The 19,975-nt window shown below is 36.5% G+C and overlaps 1 protein-coding gene across 1 annotated transcript in view; it reads left to right on the top strand.

Annotated features, from left to right (window-relative positions):
- The window catches only part of FTO (FTO alpha-ketoglutarate dependent dioxygenase), a gene marked incomplete at its 3' end in the record, with an annotated part of 260,739 nt that overhangs the window by 108,810 nt on the left and 131,954 nt on the right, over nucleotides 1–19,975 (top strand). Inside the window, exon 8 of the mRNA XM_080637393.1 lies at nucleotides 15,786–15,910. Coding sequence (XP_080493519.1) covers nucleotides 15,786–15,910 — 125 coding nt within the window. The remainder of the gene's footprint in view (nucleotides 1–15,785; nucleotides 15,911–19,975) is intronic.

Genomic DNA, 19,975 nt, shown 5'->3' with positions numbered 1-19,975 from the left:
CCACTCTCTTTCATTGTTCTTACATTGAAACTTTCAGCTGGTTTGCCTCACATTGTCGCAGGGGACCATTAATGTATTTAGTTTTGCTCCCACCTAAGGTTGTGGAAATGAGCAGCTCTGTTACAGCAAGATAATGTAATTTTAAGGGCAGGTCCTTCTGTCATAGCAATGGGTGCTATATCAAGAGAGAAGAAAAACTGCACAGCAAGATTGTATGGAAGGACACGAAAATCATGCAGAATTTAACAGAAGATATTATAAAGGGAGACCCAATGAGTAAGTTTATGCTTTATGTGTTGTAATTCTGCAGATTAATGCTTTGTGTGTTGTATCAGGTTGCTGTGGGCATGTAGTGGTGAAATTAAAGATAATAAATTACTGCTTTTCCAACTGAAGCTATATAACTTTCTACTAATTTTAGCACCACAAAGAAATGCAATTTAGTGTTTCTCTATGCTATGGAATTTAGTGCAAATGTTTGAACCTTACTGTGGTCTAGGAAACCTGGCACTTTAAGAAGTATTTCATAGTTAACAAAGATCACCATTACACCACTATAATGATTTTGCAGTGCTTTGCTCAGTGGAACACTAGCCTATTTGTGAGAAAAAAATGACCAAAGGACAACCTAAGTCGTGTTCTGTAAAGAGGTGCTCAATGTGACACAGATTAAGGCACAGAATCAACCCACTATATTCTCAATTTCAGAAACATGGAAAAAAGCTGAAATACAAAGCTATCCCCACCAGAAATATTGTAAATCTTGCAACGCATATAAGCTTTCCTCTTCAACATACATCAAAGGCATAAAATTTGGGAGATTAAAATATGTTTTTAATCTTGGTTTGATGAGCAAAACTTTCACTGTAATATTTATTATGAGAGGCTCTACTTGTGTTGCCTCTTCCCTTTGTTCTGTTTATATATGACTTCCTTTCTCAAAAAAACTAGGAAGTATCGCTTTCACAAAGCAGAAGGATATTGTAATGGTTTGTTCATTTAAGCTGAATCGTAGGCCCACGTGGCAGACACAAACTTTTATTGTCCTGAGTCCCAGAGGAAGAGCAATGCTTTCTGACAGCTTCCCATGAATGCCTTTCATTTGTGGAGAAGTTTCAGTGGCTTATACTGTCTGTACAAAGATCAAACAGGCAGGAAAATTGTGGTTTTGAGAAACTCAGCCAAGATCTTTTTCATTTTCTCAAAAGTGTTTCTTCTGTAACCCTGTTTTTTAAGGACAATATTAAGACAATTAGCTGTAGTGGCTGATGGAAAGAAGCTTGTTCTATCGTTTTCTCTTAAAAATTTAAGTATTTTCTTAGTGATTATAAAATTTGTAGGCATGTATAAAGCAAATACTAACCATAATTGCAGTCTGTCTGTATTGCATTTGGAATCAATGGTATCCAAAATTAAGCTTAAAAAAATGTTGTGGCTGCTTGGTCATGCAATTTGATCTATATTGGGACACTGCGCCTGCAGAGTTTTGCTGAAATCACCCAGTTTTTTTTGCCTGGGCGCGAAGATCTGTCAAACAGATTTCATTATGTGATTTGACCTGTTGAAGTCTCTTTTGTTTCAAGAACAATTTTCTTTTCTCCACAGCTTTTCATAGCATTTTTCATAAAGAATTTCCTTTTTTGCTTAGCTGTTAGTAAACTGAAGTATTGGAAGGAGATGTGCAGACCACAACATCTTTTAACCGCTGCAATGGTGTGTTTTGCCAGCAATACACAATTTTCATTGTGTTGCTCATATAAAGACTCATGTTTGTCATACAAATTCTGTTTCTGTTGAAGGATTATTTTAATAAAACTTAAACAGCTTAAGCTTCCAAAGTAAAACACATAGCATCTTTAGGGGTCAGACGTGGCTGAAACTTGAACAGCTGTACAACATGCATCTGAGATTGTTTTTAATTGTCTTCTCTTTCTCTTAACAGCAGTAATTCTTGTTTATATTGTCAAGAACCTTTCCACGGAGCACAAGCACACCATACTTTAAGGTCGCATGCTTAACCCCACTGCAGGGTTACAATGTAAATGGGCCCCCTTTGTTTTCATTAATGTGCGAGGGGTGGGAGCAAGGCAAGGCTGCTCACAAGGCTGAAATAACTTACTGAAAAAGTGTCCTGAAGAAAGCATATTTTGTCTCCATACCACAGTTGTTTAGCATTGCTCTTGTGCATCCAACCGACAGCCAGTTTGGCAATGGATTTTTGTGTGTCATTTTGTTCTTTTGACCTGTGATACTTCTTTTTTTTTCTTTTTCTCTTTTTTTTTTTTTTTTAACTGAGCAAATGGATTCACCTCAAATAATGCAAAATGAAGAAGCTTTCCTTTCTCCTTTCCTGATAACCTAAAAGTAGTAAACAAAGCTGGAACTGCTCTTTTCCACTCAAACCCCTTTATATAGCAATCTACCAGTTGCTGTTTGTGTGTTGATGTAGAGGTTCAAAATTCAGACTTTCTAAAAATATCAAATAGTATGCTCAGAACTTTAATCAATTTAAAAATTAACAAAGTATATTTTTTTAAATAGTTTCAGGAGTTTTAAATCATGCATTTCTACCTGTAGTCATTGATAAATGAAGGAAAAATACTGCCGAAATCTCATGAGATATTTTGGTTTTGAGTCTCTAAATTGGCCCTAAGTCCCAAGATTTTAGGCAATTCCAAACCCAGTACTGATTGTAATCTGTGGCTGGCAGCTGTAGTTGTTTTTCTGGGAAAAAAAAAGTCATGTACTTAAGTAAGTGCTGCACTGCATCAAAAATCGAGCCCTTTTTGGGGATATCCAGGTTGTACGCCTTTTTTTTTTTTTTTTTTTCTTTTTTAATATTTGGTTATAATTTTGGACCATGAACATAATTTGGTTTGTGTATGGGTTGGAGGTATATAGATTTGTGCCAGCACATGAAAAGAGTATATACATGTGGCTGTGATTCATTCAGTGTGATCCCAAAGGGTTGTATGCAAGTTTCTGTGCATGTACTGAATTTACCAGCACTGGGTGAACAAGGGAAGGGGAAAGTATTCTCTGTAGAAGATGAAGCAATAATACATACACTGTTCTGAATACAGCAAGTTGTAGCTTAATGGGAATAGTACTTTAGTTTTCAAGCCGTGTTGATCGAGGTAGAATATTGGTTTTTTGTTTGCCAACTTGCAGCTGGTGACAAAAATAGGGAATTTCCTGAGGTGAAAACTCTTTAGTGTGAACTTAAATTCATAGTACTTGGTTGCTGTATTTTAAAACCAAAATGTTGTGACAGCATATTTTCACAAGTTATCATCAAAATACTATTATGCTCTTAGTCTTTGGACAGAGAGATTTTGTCTTTGGTTTTAATTTTCTTGCAACTAATCTATAAACTTTCTGCTTTCTTTTTCGTAGGTATTACGCATAGAGCAACTTACTATAGCTAGTGACCTCTTCAGTATTAGAATAACTGTTTTGACTGCTTATAGAATTTTGAACAGGATGGTATCTGCCAACCTTGAAAGATTATCTGACACTCAAGAACATAATGATAGTTTGATATTAGAGTAGCTCTGTGTATTAATAAACATGTAAGAAATGTTTTTGTGAAACAGAACAAATAGATATATAGCATTTAAGACGATAAATAAGTAGTACAACAAATGCCTTCCATCATTCAGTCTTCTTGACAGTTGTTGATGAATATGGAAAAGTAATCTCACAGTGTTAAAAGGCAGCCCATATCCTAAATGAAAATGTATTAGTTTCCTTTTCCTAAATGAATATAAGGTTATCCCTAAAAATTGATTTGATGTGTTTAAAAATATTGCATTAAAATATCTTAAATAAAAATTTAAAAACAAGGAAGAAAACGCATGCTCTACAAACTCTAGGATCCAGATGCTGAGGAGACAGAACTTTTTTTTTTTTTGTCAAATGACATGTTTTCCTCTTTAAGAAGATATATATACCACATTAATAGTTTGGATGATTGTTGACATAGACTATGTCTCTTATGTGTGGACTCTGAACACTGTGAAGTGTGATTTGCCCTGTAGTGTTATGTTAGAGCAGGATGTAAAGTAGATAGTAACATTAAAAGGAGATTTAGAGCTCTAGTTTAGTTCGTCATGATGTATCTTTAAGGGTAGAAGTTTTTGTATGCGAGAACATGGGTCAAACCCTCCTCCACAAATGCCTGTTTTTCATTTCTGCAGCAACCCAGGAGATGCAAAAGCTTTTTTGGGTAAGTGGAGAACATCATCATTTGGCATGTACTCAGCGTGTATCTGTTAAGGATGCTTCACTGGTTTATGTTAATACATCGTTGACATTGCTTTAACTTTTACCAATGGACTAAGTGATCCTTCTCGAAGAGTGCAGAGGTGATTAGTCAGCCACCTTTGACCTCTCTCTGAGGTTGGACTTTGCAGCTGAACTTGAGAACCCATATCTTATTTCACACGCCTATAGAAGGAAACGTTAGTGACTGGTAAGGCAGGAGCTGTAAGTGTCATGGTACAACGTAACGGAGCGCATTGTTGTGTCCCAGAGTAACAGTGTGTTTTCTGCTGTGTTGTCATAGTTTGTGAGCACATCATTCAAATGTCATATTTGTTAAACTGCTGGAATCTTCAGCCCATTACTTTTGTTTCAGAGAGTGATTGACATGCATGTATTCACAGTGATCTGTTGATCATGCTGTTTGTTTTCTGTTAGGCAAGTGAATCACATGATGGAAGTTTCTTTTCCCTGACTGAATGCTGTGTCATTAATGAAACTGTTCTATGTAATGATTTTTGATATAATGAAGTTTTCAAATAGTTGTCTTTTTAAGATTTAAATTCTTTCTCAAGTATTCATCTAAAAATACTGAATGTTCATGGAAAATGCCTATGACAAATTGTCAACATTCAGAACTTGATTAGATTCTAATTAAAAATATTTCTGGAAGTTGTTTTTTTTTTAATGCACTAGTAAGTGACAGGAAGTACAGAGCTACTTCCATGATCTTTCTTTGTGTTTACTTTTAAGTGTTGGGTTAATTAGTTGATTATCTTCTTTTTAAGGATGAAAAATGAACCTTTGATTTTCTTTCTCCTGAGGAGACAAACTAATTACTGAGAGTTTTATTGCTCCTTTTCTGAGTGTGGAAAAGCAAAAATCCTTCCCGAAAATCAAAATAAAGTGAAAACAAACATATGGGATATCAGGGAATATTAATGGAAGAAAAGTGATACTTTGATAGCATGGGCTATTAACACATTGGTATTTGTCATGCCTATATGGCCATAACATTAGGGATCTCTGATGACAGGAAAGCATGGGCAGAATCCAAATCTAAATCCAGGAAGTGGAGCATATAGCACTGTCTCTTACTGGAACACAACTCCTTCAACACAGAATAATCAGTAACTGGCTGTATTTTGCATTAATAGGTTTATAAAGTGTAGATTTTACAGATACAGAATTTCAGAAGAACAGTAAATAGCAAGAAATGTTACTGAATTCCTGGCATGATGGAGGTAGGCAATGAAGTGTCTCGAGAGAATGAGAACCTCTGTGGAAAGTGTCCTGCCCTCAGAAGGGGTGGAGGTCTGCCTGCAGGTACCATGAATTCGTGCTCCGTCTCCCTGATGGCATCTCTGCGATTGAGGAGAATGTGACAAAACCCATGAGTGCAGGTGTACTGTCTGTGTTGTACCCTGGTCTGTGTTTTTGTATAAAGCACATGTGGGCATGCCCACATAAGATAAAGCAGAGTTTACTTTGGTTTTAATTTTCTTTAATTTTGGAAAAGGGTGTTGGGTTTTATTATTCTGTGAAAAAAAAGTGTAGGTTTCTTTTGAGTCTGCAGGTTGGTGAGTTGACATATTAATTTGTTGACATGTTAGTGAAGCATTGCCTTATTTAGCATTGTAGAGGTACCTGGACTACTGAATTAATTTTGCAATTATCTATTGCCTTTAATATGCGTGTTGCCTAAATATATACATATATATATACACAAGTAAGATATATTCCCCTTTATCACTCATAATGGGAAATCAGTATTCATATACAGGTGGCGTATATACTTTAGAGGATTATGTAGCTTTATGCTCTAATAAATCGAGATGACATGTACAAAACTTTGTTCCTAAACATGCTTTGAATGAAAGGGAATTAAAAATAAGTAGTTGCTTGCCCTCCCAGGAGGAATCTATATTTACTTTAAGTACCATATCTAAATATATAAAAGTCCCTCATTTTTTAAATTTGCTAGTATATTGCATTTATTTGTACATTTTACACTGCACATCCTCAATGGCAGGTCATCACCATTTGCATAGGCTATATATGAAGTGCCTAGCACATGTTTTTATGTAAAAAATACAGTTATGTACTATCAAGTGGAGGAGGACGAGGCACTGATACCAGATTGCCTCGTTTTGAGTTGAGAAACAGGGATCATAGCTTGCAAAAAAGTATTTTTCCAAATGCTGCTGTCATGATCAGCATCTAGCAGTGAGTGGTAGCATCCTCCTTGCTGCTTGATAATGTTATAGTCCCCATACATTACATACATATAGTATATCAGGTTCTGTTTTGGTTTTATCTCCTGTGCTCTTCCCAGTAGTGTACTCTAAATTTTTTTTGTGTCCCTTTCACCATGCCAGCTGGTATTACTACGGCACTTACATGATCCCAAATATTAAATCTTCGTAATGGTGGTCATGGTGTCATTAGAGGTAATGAAGCTGTTACTCGAACCAAATGTGACAAGACTTCACTTTTGAAACAACATGGTGAGAGTCCCATTCTCACAGGGGTGTCCACAGACCTGGTGCATTTGTTTAGTGCTGTGAGGATGATAAAGGGATGATTGAAACCCTTATGTCATTCGAAGATATGATTCAGCTGTATGTGGTTATCTTGCATATGTACTAAACTGCTATTCTGCTATGGCATGTGCCTTGGACAAAGCATGCCCACAGGCACTTCTGGACATGTGGCTTGCTATTTCATTTGTTTGTGGCTTGCAGCTTCTTCATTCTGCAGTGTTTAACCCATTCTGTAACTTGGCATTCTGTGGTTTAAATTATTTCAGTAAGACTAATGATATTGGGAATATGTCCCAAATTTTTGCACAAGCGTATTTCCACTAGGCATTCTTCTAAAAAGTGTTGTGGCTAAGGCAGTAAAAGTGGCTAGAAGGCAAAAGGTAGTGGCTTCAGGGATGGGATTAAAATATTGGAGTTCTAGGCTTTTCCGTATTAAATAGAAATACTAAGATGTGCTGTTCAAGGAAATCAGTAATATGACAGGCAATTAAACAGTAAAAGATAGCTGCAAATAAAGATGTAGCAATGAATTCAAAATCTACACTGTGTTTTCCATGTTTCTTCACAGTTTGGGAGTGTTTAAAGATAATTTTTCCAGTGGCCAGTAGTATTAGGTTTAGTGATTCCACTTTGTATTTTGCGTGCTACAAGAACTGGGTGTCTAGTTTGGGGATTTTGGTCCAAGTTTGCATCTGTAAATATTTTAATAGGAGCTTGTAGATTATTGTATTAGGGTTTCAATATAAACTAGATGAGTTAAAGCAAAGCCTTGCTTGCATGTAGAATTATTTCATTAGAATCAGTAAAATTATATGAGTATTTAATTCAAACTAGAGTTCATTTCAGTGTTTATGAGATGGTATGACCTCCTTCTGGCTTTGAAGCCCATCATTTTTAACTGTCCTCCCTGCCCTCCCCCCCCCCCCCAATTATTCATCGTAGTTGATGATATGCTAAGACTAGCTGATATTCTAAGAAAGTTCCAGGGTACAACTTGGAGTTCTTTTGAGCATGTAAGATCATTTGTTGTTCAATTCTTCATTGCTTATTAGAACTGCACATAATTGTAGATGCAGAAAATTCTGGCTGCTGGTTAAAGGAGTGTGTGCAGGTTTTGCTTGTCATGACTCAGTGTTGCAAAATGTAAGCTGTCCAGAGTGCACATTAGTGAAGTGAGTCTTGTATTGCATCTAAGCTCAACTGATTCCAACAATAGTAAATAATCACTGAAGCATACACTGCTGTGCAGTCCTTCAGAACTTAAGTGTTTTGCGTCACTACTGTTTGCATGTGACCAAAATGGGAAAAGGGAGGTGTATACAAAGGAGTGAATTATAACAAAGAACACTTTCTGCTTCAATTCTTGTTCAGAAAACATATGTTCAGCCATGCAGGCAACAGTTGGGGTAAAGACACACTGTAGGTTTGGAAACAAAAGGCGTGTTCTTTTCTTGCATTCACAATGTTTTCAAACATATTCACTTGTTAGGGACTAGCCTGTCAGCTGGATCTTCTTGCAAGCGTGATTTCTTTTTCCTGACTTCTTTCAAAAGCTTTTTCCCCACAATGTTTTACACTTCATATAATCCACTATGCATGGTAGGGCTGCTACAGTCTTTGTGCTATTGATGATTCAGAGGTGGAGGGGCCATGCTCTGGGGGAATGTGGCTAAAGGGTAACCTTTCACTCACCCTTATATCTGAAGATGCTAAGCCACTCTTATTCCAAATATCTTGAGTGGTTTGGTTGCTCTTTCTGATAAAGGTGGGTTATGCCTCACCTTTAGAACATTGGCAAACCAGTCAGTGCAGCACAAGTATTTTGGAAATGTTAATCTTTTTTTTTTTTTTTCCTTGTAACCAAGTATTGAAAATCTTTGAGACCTATCCACTACTGCATTGGATTATCCAGAAAACAGATTATTTTAGTTTTCTCCCTGGAAATTTTGGCATGCCAGAGTAGCCAAAACTTACTTGATTATTATTTGCTTGGATTCCTTTTTCCTAAGTATATGGTTCAAGACTCTAATATAAATATACACTTATATATGCATAAAGGTAATGGTTATTTCTGAAATAAGCTCTGTCTAGTTTGATTTATGACCTTTAAAGTCACACAGCTAGAAAATGTACTTCGTTAGCTCCACAGGTATAGTTAGGTGATGCAACTTTCTAGCGTAGACAAGACCTAAAGCTGTTTTGGAAAATTCTAGGTGATCCACTCCCTGTAGGTTTTTCTAGGTCGAACTTCTCATCTATCAAGTCAGGTATTCATCTTTTGTTGTCAGCAGTGAATACCTCAAAGAGAGGCAGGGCTCTCTACATTTTAATGAATGTAGACTTGTCTGTAAAGCTTAAGCATATGTCTAACTTTGAGCATTCTGCTCTAATTGGGTTATGTACTTGCTTAGTTTAGATGTGCACCATTGAATATAATGGCAGGGAGAATATATCATCTTTATGGCAATGATTTCACACCAGCAACTTTTACCCTACAAAAATACAAAAATTATGTGACATTTATAAAACTCTCTATTCCTTTATATTTTACTTAAAGACAGCCATAAATATTTGTCTCGGACAAACTGTTTTAATGTTGTAAGAAGTCTATCAATAACCAGAATGGTTGTGGAGTTTTATGTTGGGTTGTGGATTATTTGTGTATTCTGTTGGAGTATTAAATAGTGTTGGCTGCCTTCAGTAGCCTGGGAAATCAGCCCTGATGAATGTCCAATGACTAGGATTTCCCACATAAGGCCCTTCAGACTAGGAGGATCATTTAGACAACTAGAAAATCCGCAGACAAGAAAACTCCATGTAAATATTTTCTAATGGAAGGTGGCAGCAAATACATCCTTGCCAACATATGTCAAAACTGCCAGAAGATCTGTGCAGATGGGGATTAACTTTTTAGCGCTGTCATCTTAAGAGCCTTGACAGGGAAACATTATTTAAATGTTTTTCTTTAACTGCATATGACTGAAAAGATGTTAATGGTAGATAAAACTGATATAAAGCAGTTAAGGATACTGACATATATTCCAAGTCTGCACCTCTTACTTTATGGTGAGCTCTGTGTCAGACATCCTTGAGAATACCACAGCTTTAAAATAAATTGACCTTCCTTCTCAAATGAAATTTGATGATTTGTCTCCAGTCTGATAAAAGAAAGCAGATACTAGTATATTGCTTCTTTTCAGGAATTTTTTTTGTTTTGCTTTATAGGCTCTTTAAAAGTAAATTATGTTTTAGATGTTACAGTGACTTCTCTGACTTTCAGGAAGAAAATAGTTAATAATAATTTCTTTCCTTTCAGATCCCATGAGCCTGCGTTCATTGTACAGTTTACGTATAATAGCTAGTAAGAGTAGAATGTACTGAACCTTAAACAAATCTATTAGGATCACTATGGCAAGAAACTGGGAAAATGGCAGAAAAAATGAACAATGATTTTTGTAAACCCTCCAAAGGTCAGAAAAAGGCTTTCAGTAAGTATGCAGAGGCTAGAAATCAAATCCCATTTCCTATCATAAGAAACCAGTTGTTTTAGCAGCAGTGGTTAATGTACTGTATGTGAAAGATTTAAGACTAGTTGGAAAGCTTTGCTTCTGTTTTATTAGGCTGCTATTGAAAAGCCAACAGCATAACTTCAACTAGGTGCTTTGAGATTTCTTAATGGGCTGTCAAGGGCAAGACACCAGGTCTGTGCTATACTAGCTCTTTCCTGTACATTAAAACAACAGGGGCCAAATGATCATATACAGAAGTATGAATTACTTGATGGTTTCTCTGTTCCATATGGTCAGCCATGTCTTTGGCAATTAATCATGTACAGAATCAGTTGAGTGCTCTCTGAAGCACTGAAGTCAACATATATAGTTGTACCTGTGCCAGTGGGGGCAGTGGGGGTTGTGAGCGTAAAATAGCAGGATGAAGAGCTGCTGGCGCCGGAGCCAGAGCAGCTGGCTTCTATAAACAACACTTTTTTCCTCTTTACCTTTTTTTTTCCGTTTTTTTTTTTTTTAACTTTCTTTGACAAACATGAGCCATTTTTCAATATCATCCAAAACATGAGGGTTGCTGAGTGAAACTGTGATATCTGGCAGAGTGGATTAATAAACAAAAAGCAGAGAACTGGGTTTAATGTGCCCAAATTACTGGGTGATAACTTAAACCATACTGGCTGCTTCCATCTTATCATTGGAAATGGGTGCATTTGCTCATATTTTAAGCAAAAATTTTGAAAGTAAAGAAGAAATGAGCAGTGGTTTGTAAGCAATTACTAGCTTTTTTTTTATTGCACAAGTTATGACATGTTAAATTAACATGGCTTAATAGATTGCAGGTTCTTTTTTTTTTTTCCTGTCTAAAAGGCACAGTGTTCTAGTTCTGCAGAATTCCATCAAGATACTTTTTGCACTAGAAGTAAAATAGAGCAACAAAAATAACAAGACACTGAATGACATTTAAAATTTTAGCCCTGCTTACTGATTTTACACTTTATATTTTTCCTTTCTGTATTAGTTATTGATTATTCAGAGATGACTGCTGCATTAAAGTAGAAGTGGTTAGCAAAGATTCAGAAGCTTATCCTATTTAAACTGGTGGTGAGTAGATTAAATCTTAACTCACAGTGAGAAATCTGATTTGTTGACCCAATAAAGTGGGACCAAGAGACAAACTGTCCCAAGTGCCACTTTAGTTCAGACTGAAGGCTAATTTGTCTGACAGAATACAAGGCTTCATGTCTCCAGCTATACAGCGTTTCTAACCTTAAGTCTGGCTCCTTGAGAGGTCTGTATTGAAGGAAGGAAAGTCTAGTTTTTAAAGACTAAAAATTTACCATGTGGGTTTTGGAGTGTTCAGAGATTGATTGTTTTTTTTGTTTTGCTTGTTTGAAAGCATGTTGTGGTATTCACCCAGGATGCATGCAGTTAAGCAGGTTAGTGACCTATAGATGTTGAAACATAGTTTCTTCTGCTGTATATCTAAGAAAAACCAAAATTTTATTGTAATCTTGTTACAATATGTAGGTTTGTTTTGTTAAGACTCATAAAATGGATCTTGAGTGTGTATCCTGGGTGTATAGTAAGACTTAGTTATAACTGAGTTTCTACTCAGTTTTGTGTCAGTTGATGTATTTGGTCAGTGGGAACGAGAGGAATACGATACTGGTCTCTTAAAATCTTATCTTAGTACCTTTCTTTCTTACAAAAGGGAAGATGCGCTCGTGACTGTTGCCTGGTACATCAGTAAAGCACTAGATTTAATTCTGCCCCTGAACCGGGACAAAGGTGAAGGGTATAGTTTCCTAAATACTGTTTTTAACACAGAAGGCTGGATTGGCAACTGCTCTCTCTGTATATGTGTCTGCGTGTGTGTGTATGTATATGTATATACGCGTATATAGCTTTGGGCTTTTTGAGAGGTGGGTTGTGTGTTTGTTTTCAAGACTACGCCACTTGGGACTTAGAAGAAAATGCCCTTAATACATTAACAGATATGTAAGGAGAATTGGGGAAGATTTGCTGAAAATATTAACAGCACTACATTGAAGAGGCTTGCTGGCCATTGAGGCAAGAAGTTGCTTCCCTAAAGTGATAAGCAGTTTGCATAATCTCGTTGCTTAGGTTGTCCAGGATATGTTTTTGCCAGCTCAGGAAGCAGAAGAAAGAAAGTTTCAGCAATTTGTAAACATTACACCCTCAAGAATCTCTGTGAACACAAGGATGAGATAAGACAGGCTGTAGAGCTGGTTACACTGTTTATTTGTTCTACTGTCCTGCAGTCCCAAGTGTGCTGAAAAACACTGGGTTGGTGTTGAGTCCGGTTCAGAATCTGAAAGCTTCACTCAGCGCTGGGCAAAGTGGGCCTCTGCAGACATTATCTGTCAGTAGAAAACACTAAAAGAATTGAGACACAAGATCAGATTTTCTTTGATGTGATGTGCAGCTATAGTGATGTTCAAAAGAGGTCATTCCTGCCTTTTAGAGCAGGGGTGGTATTGGCTGGGTTTCTGATGGATTTTTATCAGTGTTGATGTGAGGAACTGGCTTTCCCAGCTGATAACATCTTTGACCGAGTTTCTTGAACCCTTGACCTTTATCAGCCAAGGTATATATTGAATCCTTTTGTTAAAAATAAATCCCAAAACAAGTTACATGGAAAATAAAACTTTGGAAGAAACATTTTTTATAATATTATTTTACCCAGAATGCTGCTTTATTTGTTACAATTTAGGATTTTTATTGAGATGAGAAGAATAGCAATTTATTAAGAAATGCCTCTATAAAAGCTACATATTGGTCCATGCACTCACGTTCTGGCTAGCCTTACTGCCCTCAGCACTCTTAGAAAACAAGTAAATCAGTTAAATTGCTCTGTGTTGTTGTTGTTGTATGTTGCTTAATAGTACATCACAACATAGATGAAAGGTGTTAACAGAAGGCTGGAGCAATATACTTGTTCTCTCAGTAAAAAATAAATTATGTTCAGTTTCCAGAATTATGTTGTTTCTGTAGATGGAGGGGGCTTTAGGCAGTAGAACTCTGTACCAAAGCTGCAATTTGGCCAAGCCATCAGAATTCATACAAAATTGTTATGTGACTGTGAATACTTGGAGAAGTGGTCACCCATCTTCTCTGATTGATAATACTCTAATCACATAATAATTTAATCAGATTTTAACTGAATACTCTTTAGGAACTATCAGTTCTTCATGCTTACACTTTGGGAATCACTTATTTTGGCGATCTTGGTGTTTGTGGCATGCAAGTGACTACTTCCAGCTTTGTGAGGCAGAGCATCATTGAACTTGACACTTTTCAGCAGACTTGGAGAAAAGCAGACTTATACACCATCAGCATCGCTATCCCATCCAAGGATTCCGAGAGGGAAATCTTGGTGTGCTGTAACCTAGCAGTATGGCTACAGTCTGTTCATCTTATAATAGAGAGGTAAACTTTAGTTGTAGTGCTGTGTCAAGTATTGCATGTGTTAAATATAAAAGGTAAGGCCCTAATTGGTATATTTATTCTGAATGACAAGGAGTATTAATTAAATAAAGTACATCTCTTTGTGTTATGTAAGCATGTTCTTATTTGCTGAAGTCCTCTATCAAATCCTGCTTTAAACTGTGCAGCTGCTGGAAGTGAGGGTGGAATCAGGCTTGTTGAAGTTGGCGGATATTAGAGCTTGTGGAAAAGATGATGTAGGTTAGCGCAAGGGAAATCCATGTCAGGGAGTCCTTATCTGAAAATGCTGTCTGGCTTTTTGGTTGCTTTGTAATGTCAAAGCAGGGTCAAGAATGTGATCTGTAAAGACAGAATTTTGAACATTTTGGGGTTTTTACAAGAAAATGTTCTTTTTGATGTGTAAGTCTCATTTGACAGGGTAATGCATTTTGGTGGGCCAACTAATAGAGCTGGGAATCAGGGAAGAAGATGCTTTTTTGCTCTTTATCATCTAATGCTGGTGTAATAATATTATTTTCTGTCTCTATAACCCCTGTCATGCTTGTCTCTTGGAGCCACTATGGCAGGGGCAATGTTACCACTACTTTACATAGTTTAAGAAGCACATAATCTGCATAATATTGTTTCTTATGGGAAAAAAAAACCACCCAGCCAGTCAGGCCAAAGATAGATCTTCCTGTTTTCACAAACTGAAGATAATAACAATCAGTTATCTGACAGAATTCCCAGAAAAATCTTAGTGGGTGTATGTTTGGGCAGGGCAGAATGTGATGTGGCTGTGATGTTGAGGAGAAGGCAGTATGCCATGTCTTTGTTATGTTGTTCTCACAGGAGAAGCCATGCTGGGAGCAGGAATTGCAGCTTTTGGTGATGTCTGAGTTGTGTTTTAAAACTCACTTCTACAACTGCTCAAGTTATAAACCTTTTTTTTTGCCTCCTTTTCTGTAAATAAAAAAAAAAAGATAGATGCAAGCATTCTGTCCATTCTGTCATCCTTCCCAAAAGCCTTTAGACACTTTTATATGTTTGCAGAACATGAGACTGAAGGTGAGAATAGCAACAATAATTGACTATCAGTGGCTGGTTAAGGCGAGAAAGGCAAATACAGCATCTTCACTGAAGGAAAACACTGCAGCATTGACAGTAGGTCTCTGTTGTGGTTGGACTGCTGCACATCAAGTTAGCACATGTGTACTGGCTGACATATATGTTAGTAATCAGCATGTGCCATTTCTTTCCGGGGCTAGCAGACGTGGGGAAGCGTATGGGAAGAAATGGTGAGCGAGTTACTAGTTACATGCAAAGATGGAGTGAGGGAGTTGGAGTTAACTTGCTGGGTGGACGAAGGATGACCAGATCTGCAGTTTCGTTACATGATTGTTAACTGTTAACACAACATTTGGGAAGGCCAGGCAGAAATTCCATTATCCTACCCCACAGATAACTTACCCATTCCATGTGTGTATATATGCATTTTAGCAATTTATAATTTATTCTATAAATGAAACGTGGGTTCAGTCTTACTACTTGTTTACTTGAAATGTTTAGTGATAAAGAGAACATGGGGAAATCATCAAAAATTCCTTTCAGAAGACACAGTGCAAACAGGTATTTTCTTCTTTAGAAGGATCAAATGGGAGGGGGCAAGTCCTCAAATGAATGCTGTATAGAGGGAAACATTTCTTGATATAATTTGATACAAGAAAGTGTTTAGAAAAGAAAATAATTATGTCTCAAGAAAATGAGTGCTAGAATGCACAATGTCTTATGTTACTTAAGGCGATGAGATTTTAAGGTTTACCTTATGTGCCATGTATATTGATTAAATACCAAATATATGGTGGCCATTTCTAACCATCATTTACTGTATTGATCTGTCAGCAGTGGAATGGTAATTAAAAAAGCTATTGATTTACTGTCCTAATTTGCTTATGGGCTTTTTATTAATTTTGCACATTGTTTCCTATTTCTAGGTTATAATTTTTATGTGTTTTTTCCCTTTAAGACAAGCCTGGTCCTCTCTGAGTTTCAAAAAGAGGAACGAATTGAGGAACAATGGAATAAAACAATCAGGTGTTTCTTGCTAGTTCTTACAGAGCGACAAAGGCTGCGTAAGGAATGGGCAATAAGGTGAGAAATCTTTGAAAAATGGTAAGATAATTGGAATTAGAAGCAAGTATATAAAACCCACTCTTATAAATCCCCTTTATAAGAGTGGGGGCAAGTTGATGTTTGAAAGAAAAATGTAAATTTTTACTGGTCAAATAATATTTTTACTTGAATGGAATAGTCAATGTTTTTGCTTCTGATTTCAGGGTTGCTTGATGGGGTAGAATGTTCCCTTACTGTGCTTATAGAGTGCAGTCTACTGATAATAGCTTGATACTGATACTAGAGGATTGGTATCACCTTAAACATTTCCTCATATTGCTTACAACATAAGCAGCACTCCTTGCTGGCATGCCATGCTAATAGCTACCCTTCTTATCTGCTTTCTTCACAATCCTCACATTTTCTGGTCCTGTCCAACCAGTCTGGTTGTGTTGGGCAAGATTGGCATAAATTGCTAGAGTTTGTGTCATGTAACTGTTTTATTATACTGAAGTTCTTAAATTAAACTCGCCACAGTAAATCGGATGGTGTTGTTAACAATTTGAAAAAGTTCTTGAAGTTTTTATTTGAAAAAGTTGTTGAAGTTTTTATTTGAAAAAGTTTGTTACTGGAATGTAGTCAGATGAATGCATTTCAGAAACTACAGATGCGTCATACTTGTAATTCATTCAGAAGTACATGAATTCAAAAAAGAGAATTTCCACCATGTGCCACTTTGTGTCCTTCTTTTTAGCTGCTGAACGAGTTGATGTCACCTTTTTTCACATCTGTTTCTAAAAGCTATAGATTTATAATCATTACATAATCTTTTATTTTTTCTTCTTTGTGATACATAAAATTTGTAACAGTCTGAAATATTTCTACCAAATTTACAATTTTCCTTTAAAATGAGATGTTCTGTGCTTACAATTCGACACAGTTTTTCATCAGAAGTATCTTTAATAGATTTTGTTAATCAAAATTAGTAGTTCATTGGCATGATATTTTTTCACCTGTACTAAAGGTTCCAGTTAAGGGAGTTCTCCTGTGTTTTGTTAGTGTATAATACTGGAAAGTTCCTGAAAGTTCTGCAAGATTGAGTTTGAAAAGTTAATTGTCGATATGGGATCTGACAGTTGAGTGGCTTTGCTGTTCCCAATAATTACAGTGAGTGGACTTGAAACAGTTTAGAAGCTTTAGATAAAAATTAAAAATTATTACATAGTAGCAATTATTATACAAATTAGAGGCTGTGTTTTATAAGTTTGCATTTTTGTGAGTATGGAATCTTTCTTTGCATACTAATCAGTTAAGATCTCAGAATAGAAAAGAGTTTAGTAAGGTGGGTCTACAATATGGTTGCTATTATCATGTGGCTTTTGTTTGTTCCTTTTTGAGGAATTTAAGAGGTTTTTGTGGGGTATTTTTGCCTTCTATCACCATGCCTACTAAGTTATGCAAATGGTTCGGCTACACTGGAAACAGAGAAAATCGCGTAAGGTTTTTCTGTGGGCCACATACATCTTTGTTGTGAACATGAATAGAAAGCTTCCTAAAGATAAGAAAAGGCTAAACAATTCTAATGAGTGTATATCCTTTTAGTGTTTGTTTAGTTTAACAATAATTTCTCAATATACAAAGTCATCAGGAATTGTGGCAATCTGGACTCATTTAAAGGCAATGAGTGTTACGGTGCTTCTGGCCTCTGCTTGCTCCTCACAATGTAATCGGAGGCTGGCGTTGTAGACATAGTCTAGTCTTTGACAGAGAAATGCTGAAGTTCTTGTGTTGGGGGTGGGGAGAGGCACAAGCAGATGAAGTGCAGGCCTTCTTAAAACTAAACACCTGAAATAAAATTTCAAGAGCATTGTGCCTTGAAAGTTCTGAAAGAAAGTGTCCTTTGAGTATTAAATATCCATAATCCTTTTCTTTCCATTTGATGTTTCCCATTCCAGTGACCTATCTGAGAATCTCACCCATATGATGTGCATAAACAGACTGTTACCATACACCTCACTTTACTCCATCAAAGCTTCAGCTAGATGTCTGGAATGAAGCACTGACTGTGGTAGCCATTGGGCATACGGTGGTGAAAGTTATAAAACGTCCTCTGTGGTACTAGCAGGGCTGCCCATGTTTTAGAGATCAGTCTATTGTGTACTTTGGAATTACATGAGAAAAATGTGCTTGGACAGGAAATAATTAGCACTTGTCAAAGGGCAGGCAATAGGTTACAGTATTTTACTTTCAATGGGCTATCAGGGGATCAGCTAGATTAGATAATAGAATTTTTTTCCTCAGGAAGTTAAATACAGATGACTCTAATTACCTTACATTGTGCATTAGAGAGCACATTATGAACAGTACAACTTCAAGAAATTTAGGTCAATGAAGGGAGGGCAGCTGACAAAAACTTTACAGTGCGCTTGGTCTTTGCAGAGTTATGTAGAGCATTCTCTTCCTCCACGGGTTTTATTTGCTTCTTTGGCACCTTACAAAAAAAAAAAAAAAAAAGTGTACTGGGAACTGTTACAAAATGAATGATTCAACTTTTAGAAAGATACCCTTTCTCAGAGAAAGGCATATGACCTGCTTCGGTATGTATCTACTTGGCTATAGTATGTCCTTGAAATTATTTGCTTTAAGCTGTACCGCTGTCTCTGCATATTAATAAACTGAAATTACTCTTTCAGTTTTTATTCCAGCTCTGTAGTCCAAAACACATGATAGTGCACTTAGTGTTATGGCTCAAAATTTCATGTGCTTTTGACTAAAAGGTGTCATCAGTATTTTAAGTATCTGAGCAGCTCTTGTATGGGTTCAGGTTGTTCTGTTGTTGAGTGGTAGTGATCCAAAATACTGCTCAGGTGGGACTCAGTGAGTGTCCTCTAAGTGTTAACAGAAATGGTCCAGAGTCTCTGAAGCCCCAGATTTGTTTATACTGCACGATAGTGCCTGATGGACAGGTTATTATAGCTGTTAAAGAGCTGCTCTAGCCCTTTGAACTGACCCCTTCTTGACCTCTTGCTTATAGAAGGTCACTGTTCAGCTTATAAAGTAAGGGGAACCTTAGATTCTACTGTAACAAATAGAGGGTAAGGGGAACAGCTGTGAATTTTGGATGAACCATACAAGCCTGTATAGACTTTTTAGGGTCACTGTATGATAATGAAAATTGCTACCAAATTATATGGAAATTTAACAGCAATAGTGGGAAAGAGAGGGTGGAGTCTAATGCATTGGATTTGATAAATGAAGTGTGAAGTTACCCATCTGGCTCTAGACAGCCCCCTTTTCTCTACAAAAGGGAAACATTTAAAAATAACCATGGTACATCTAGAATCAATGACCCATACAGAGAGCTGGAATAGATCAAGATTTAATGGTGGCTGTGGAAGAAATTATCATTTGAAAAGTGAAACAAAGGATGAAAAAGTACAGTTCAATATCTGCACCTGATAAATTTTCAAAAAGGCCGTAATATTTTTATCCCATTGATGATACTATTGACATTTTTTATTTAACTTTTTAACTGGAACCAGAAAAAATGTTGTATAAGAAAGGAAGAGTTTGGCCGAAGAGTACCTGAATTTCAAGAGGGAATGTTGCACTTTTCCTGATCAGTAAATGCCCAGGAGAACTGGTTTGTCGTTCAGTTTCTCCTTATAGAACTTGTATCATGTTATAGTTGTATTGTATTAAATATTTTTACTTAATTGCTAACAGTTTCTTGCTACGTTTTTCATGTAAATACATTTATTACCAAACTAATTTGTCCTCAATAAATCAACAATAGATTAACCTAAAAAGATAATGTTTAACTGCATTGAAATGGTTAACTGCAAGGAAAAAATTGGTTAGTTAGATTATTATTAAAATAAGTCTTTTTCATGCATAAATCTTATTCTTCCAAAATGGCTTTATTATGACACAGACTCTGATGTCCATTTCACTATTTCCCTGGATGGAATTGCACCATATCTCTCAGAGGAAATTCGGACAGGTAATGGAAAATGTGAAGTGTTGGGGATAGAATCATAGAATCATAGAATAGTTAGGGTTGGAAAGGACCTTAAAATCATCTAGTTCCAGACCCCTTGCAGT

Source organism: Psittacula echo (assembly GCF_963264785.1).
Source record: "Psittacula echo genome assembly, chromosome: Z".
NCBI lineage: Eukaryota > Metazoa > Chordata > Aves > Psittaciformes > Psittacidae > Psittacula > Psittacula echo.
This window is presented reverse-complemented; position numbering and strand designations above follow the sequence as displayed.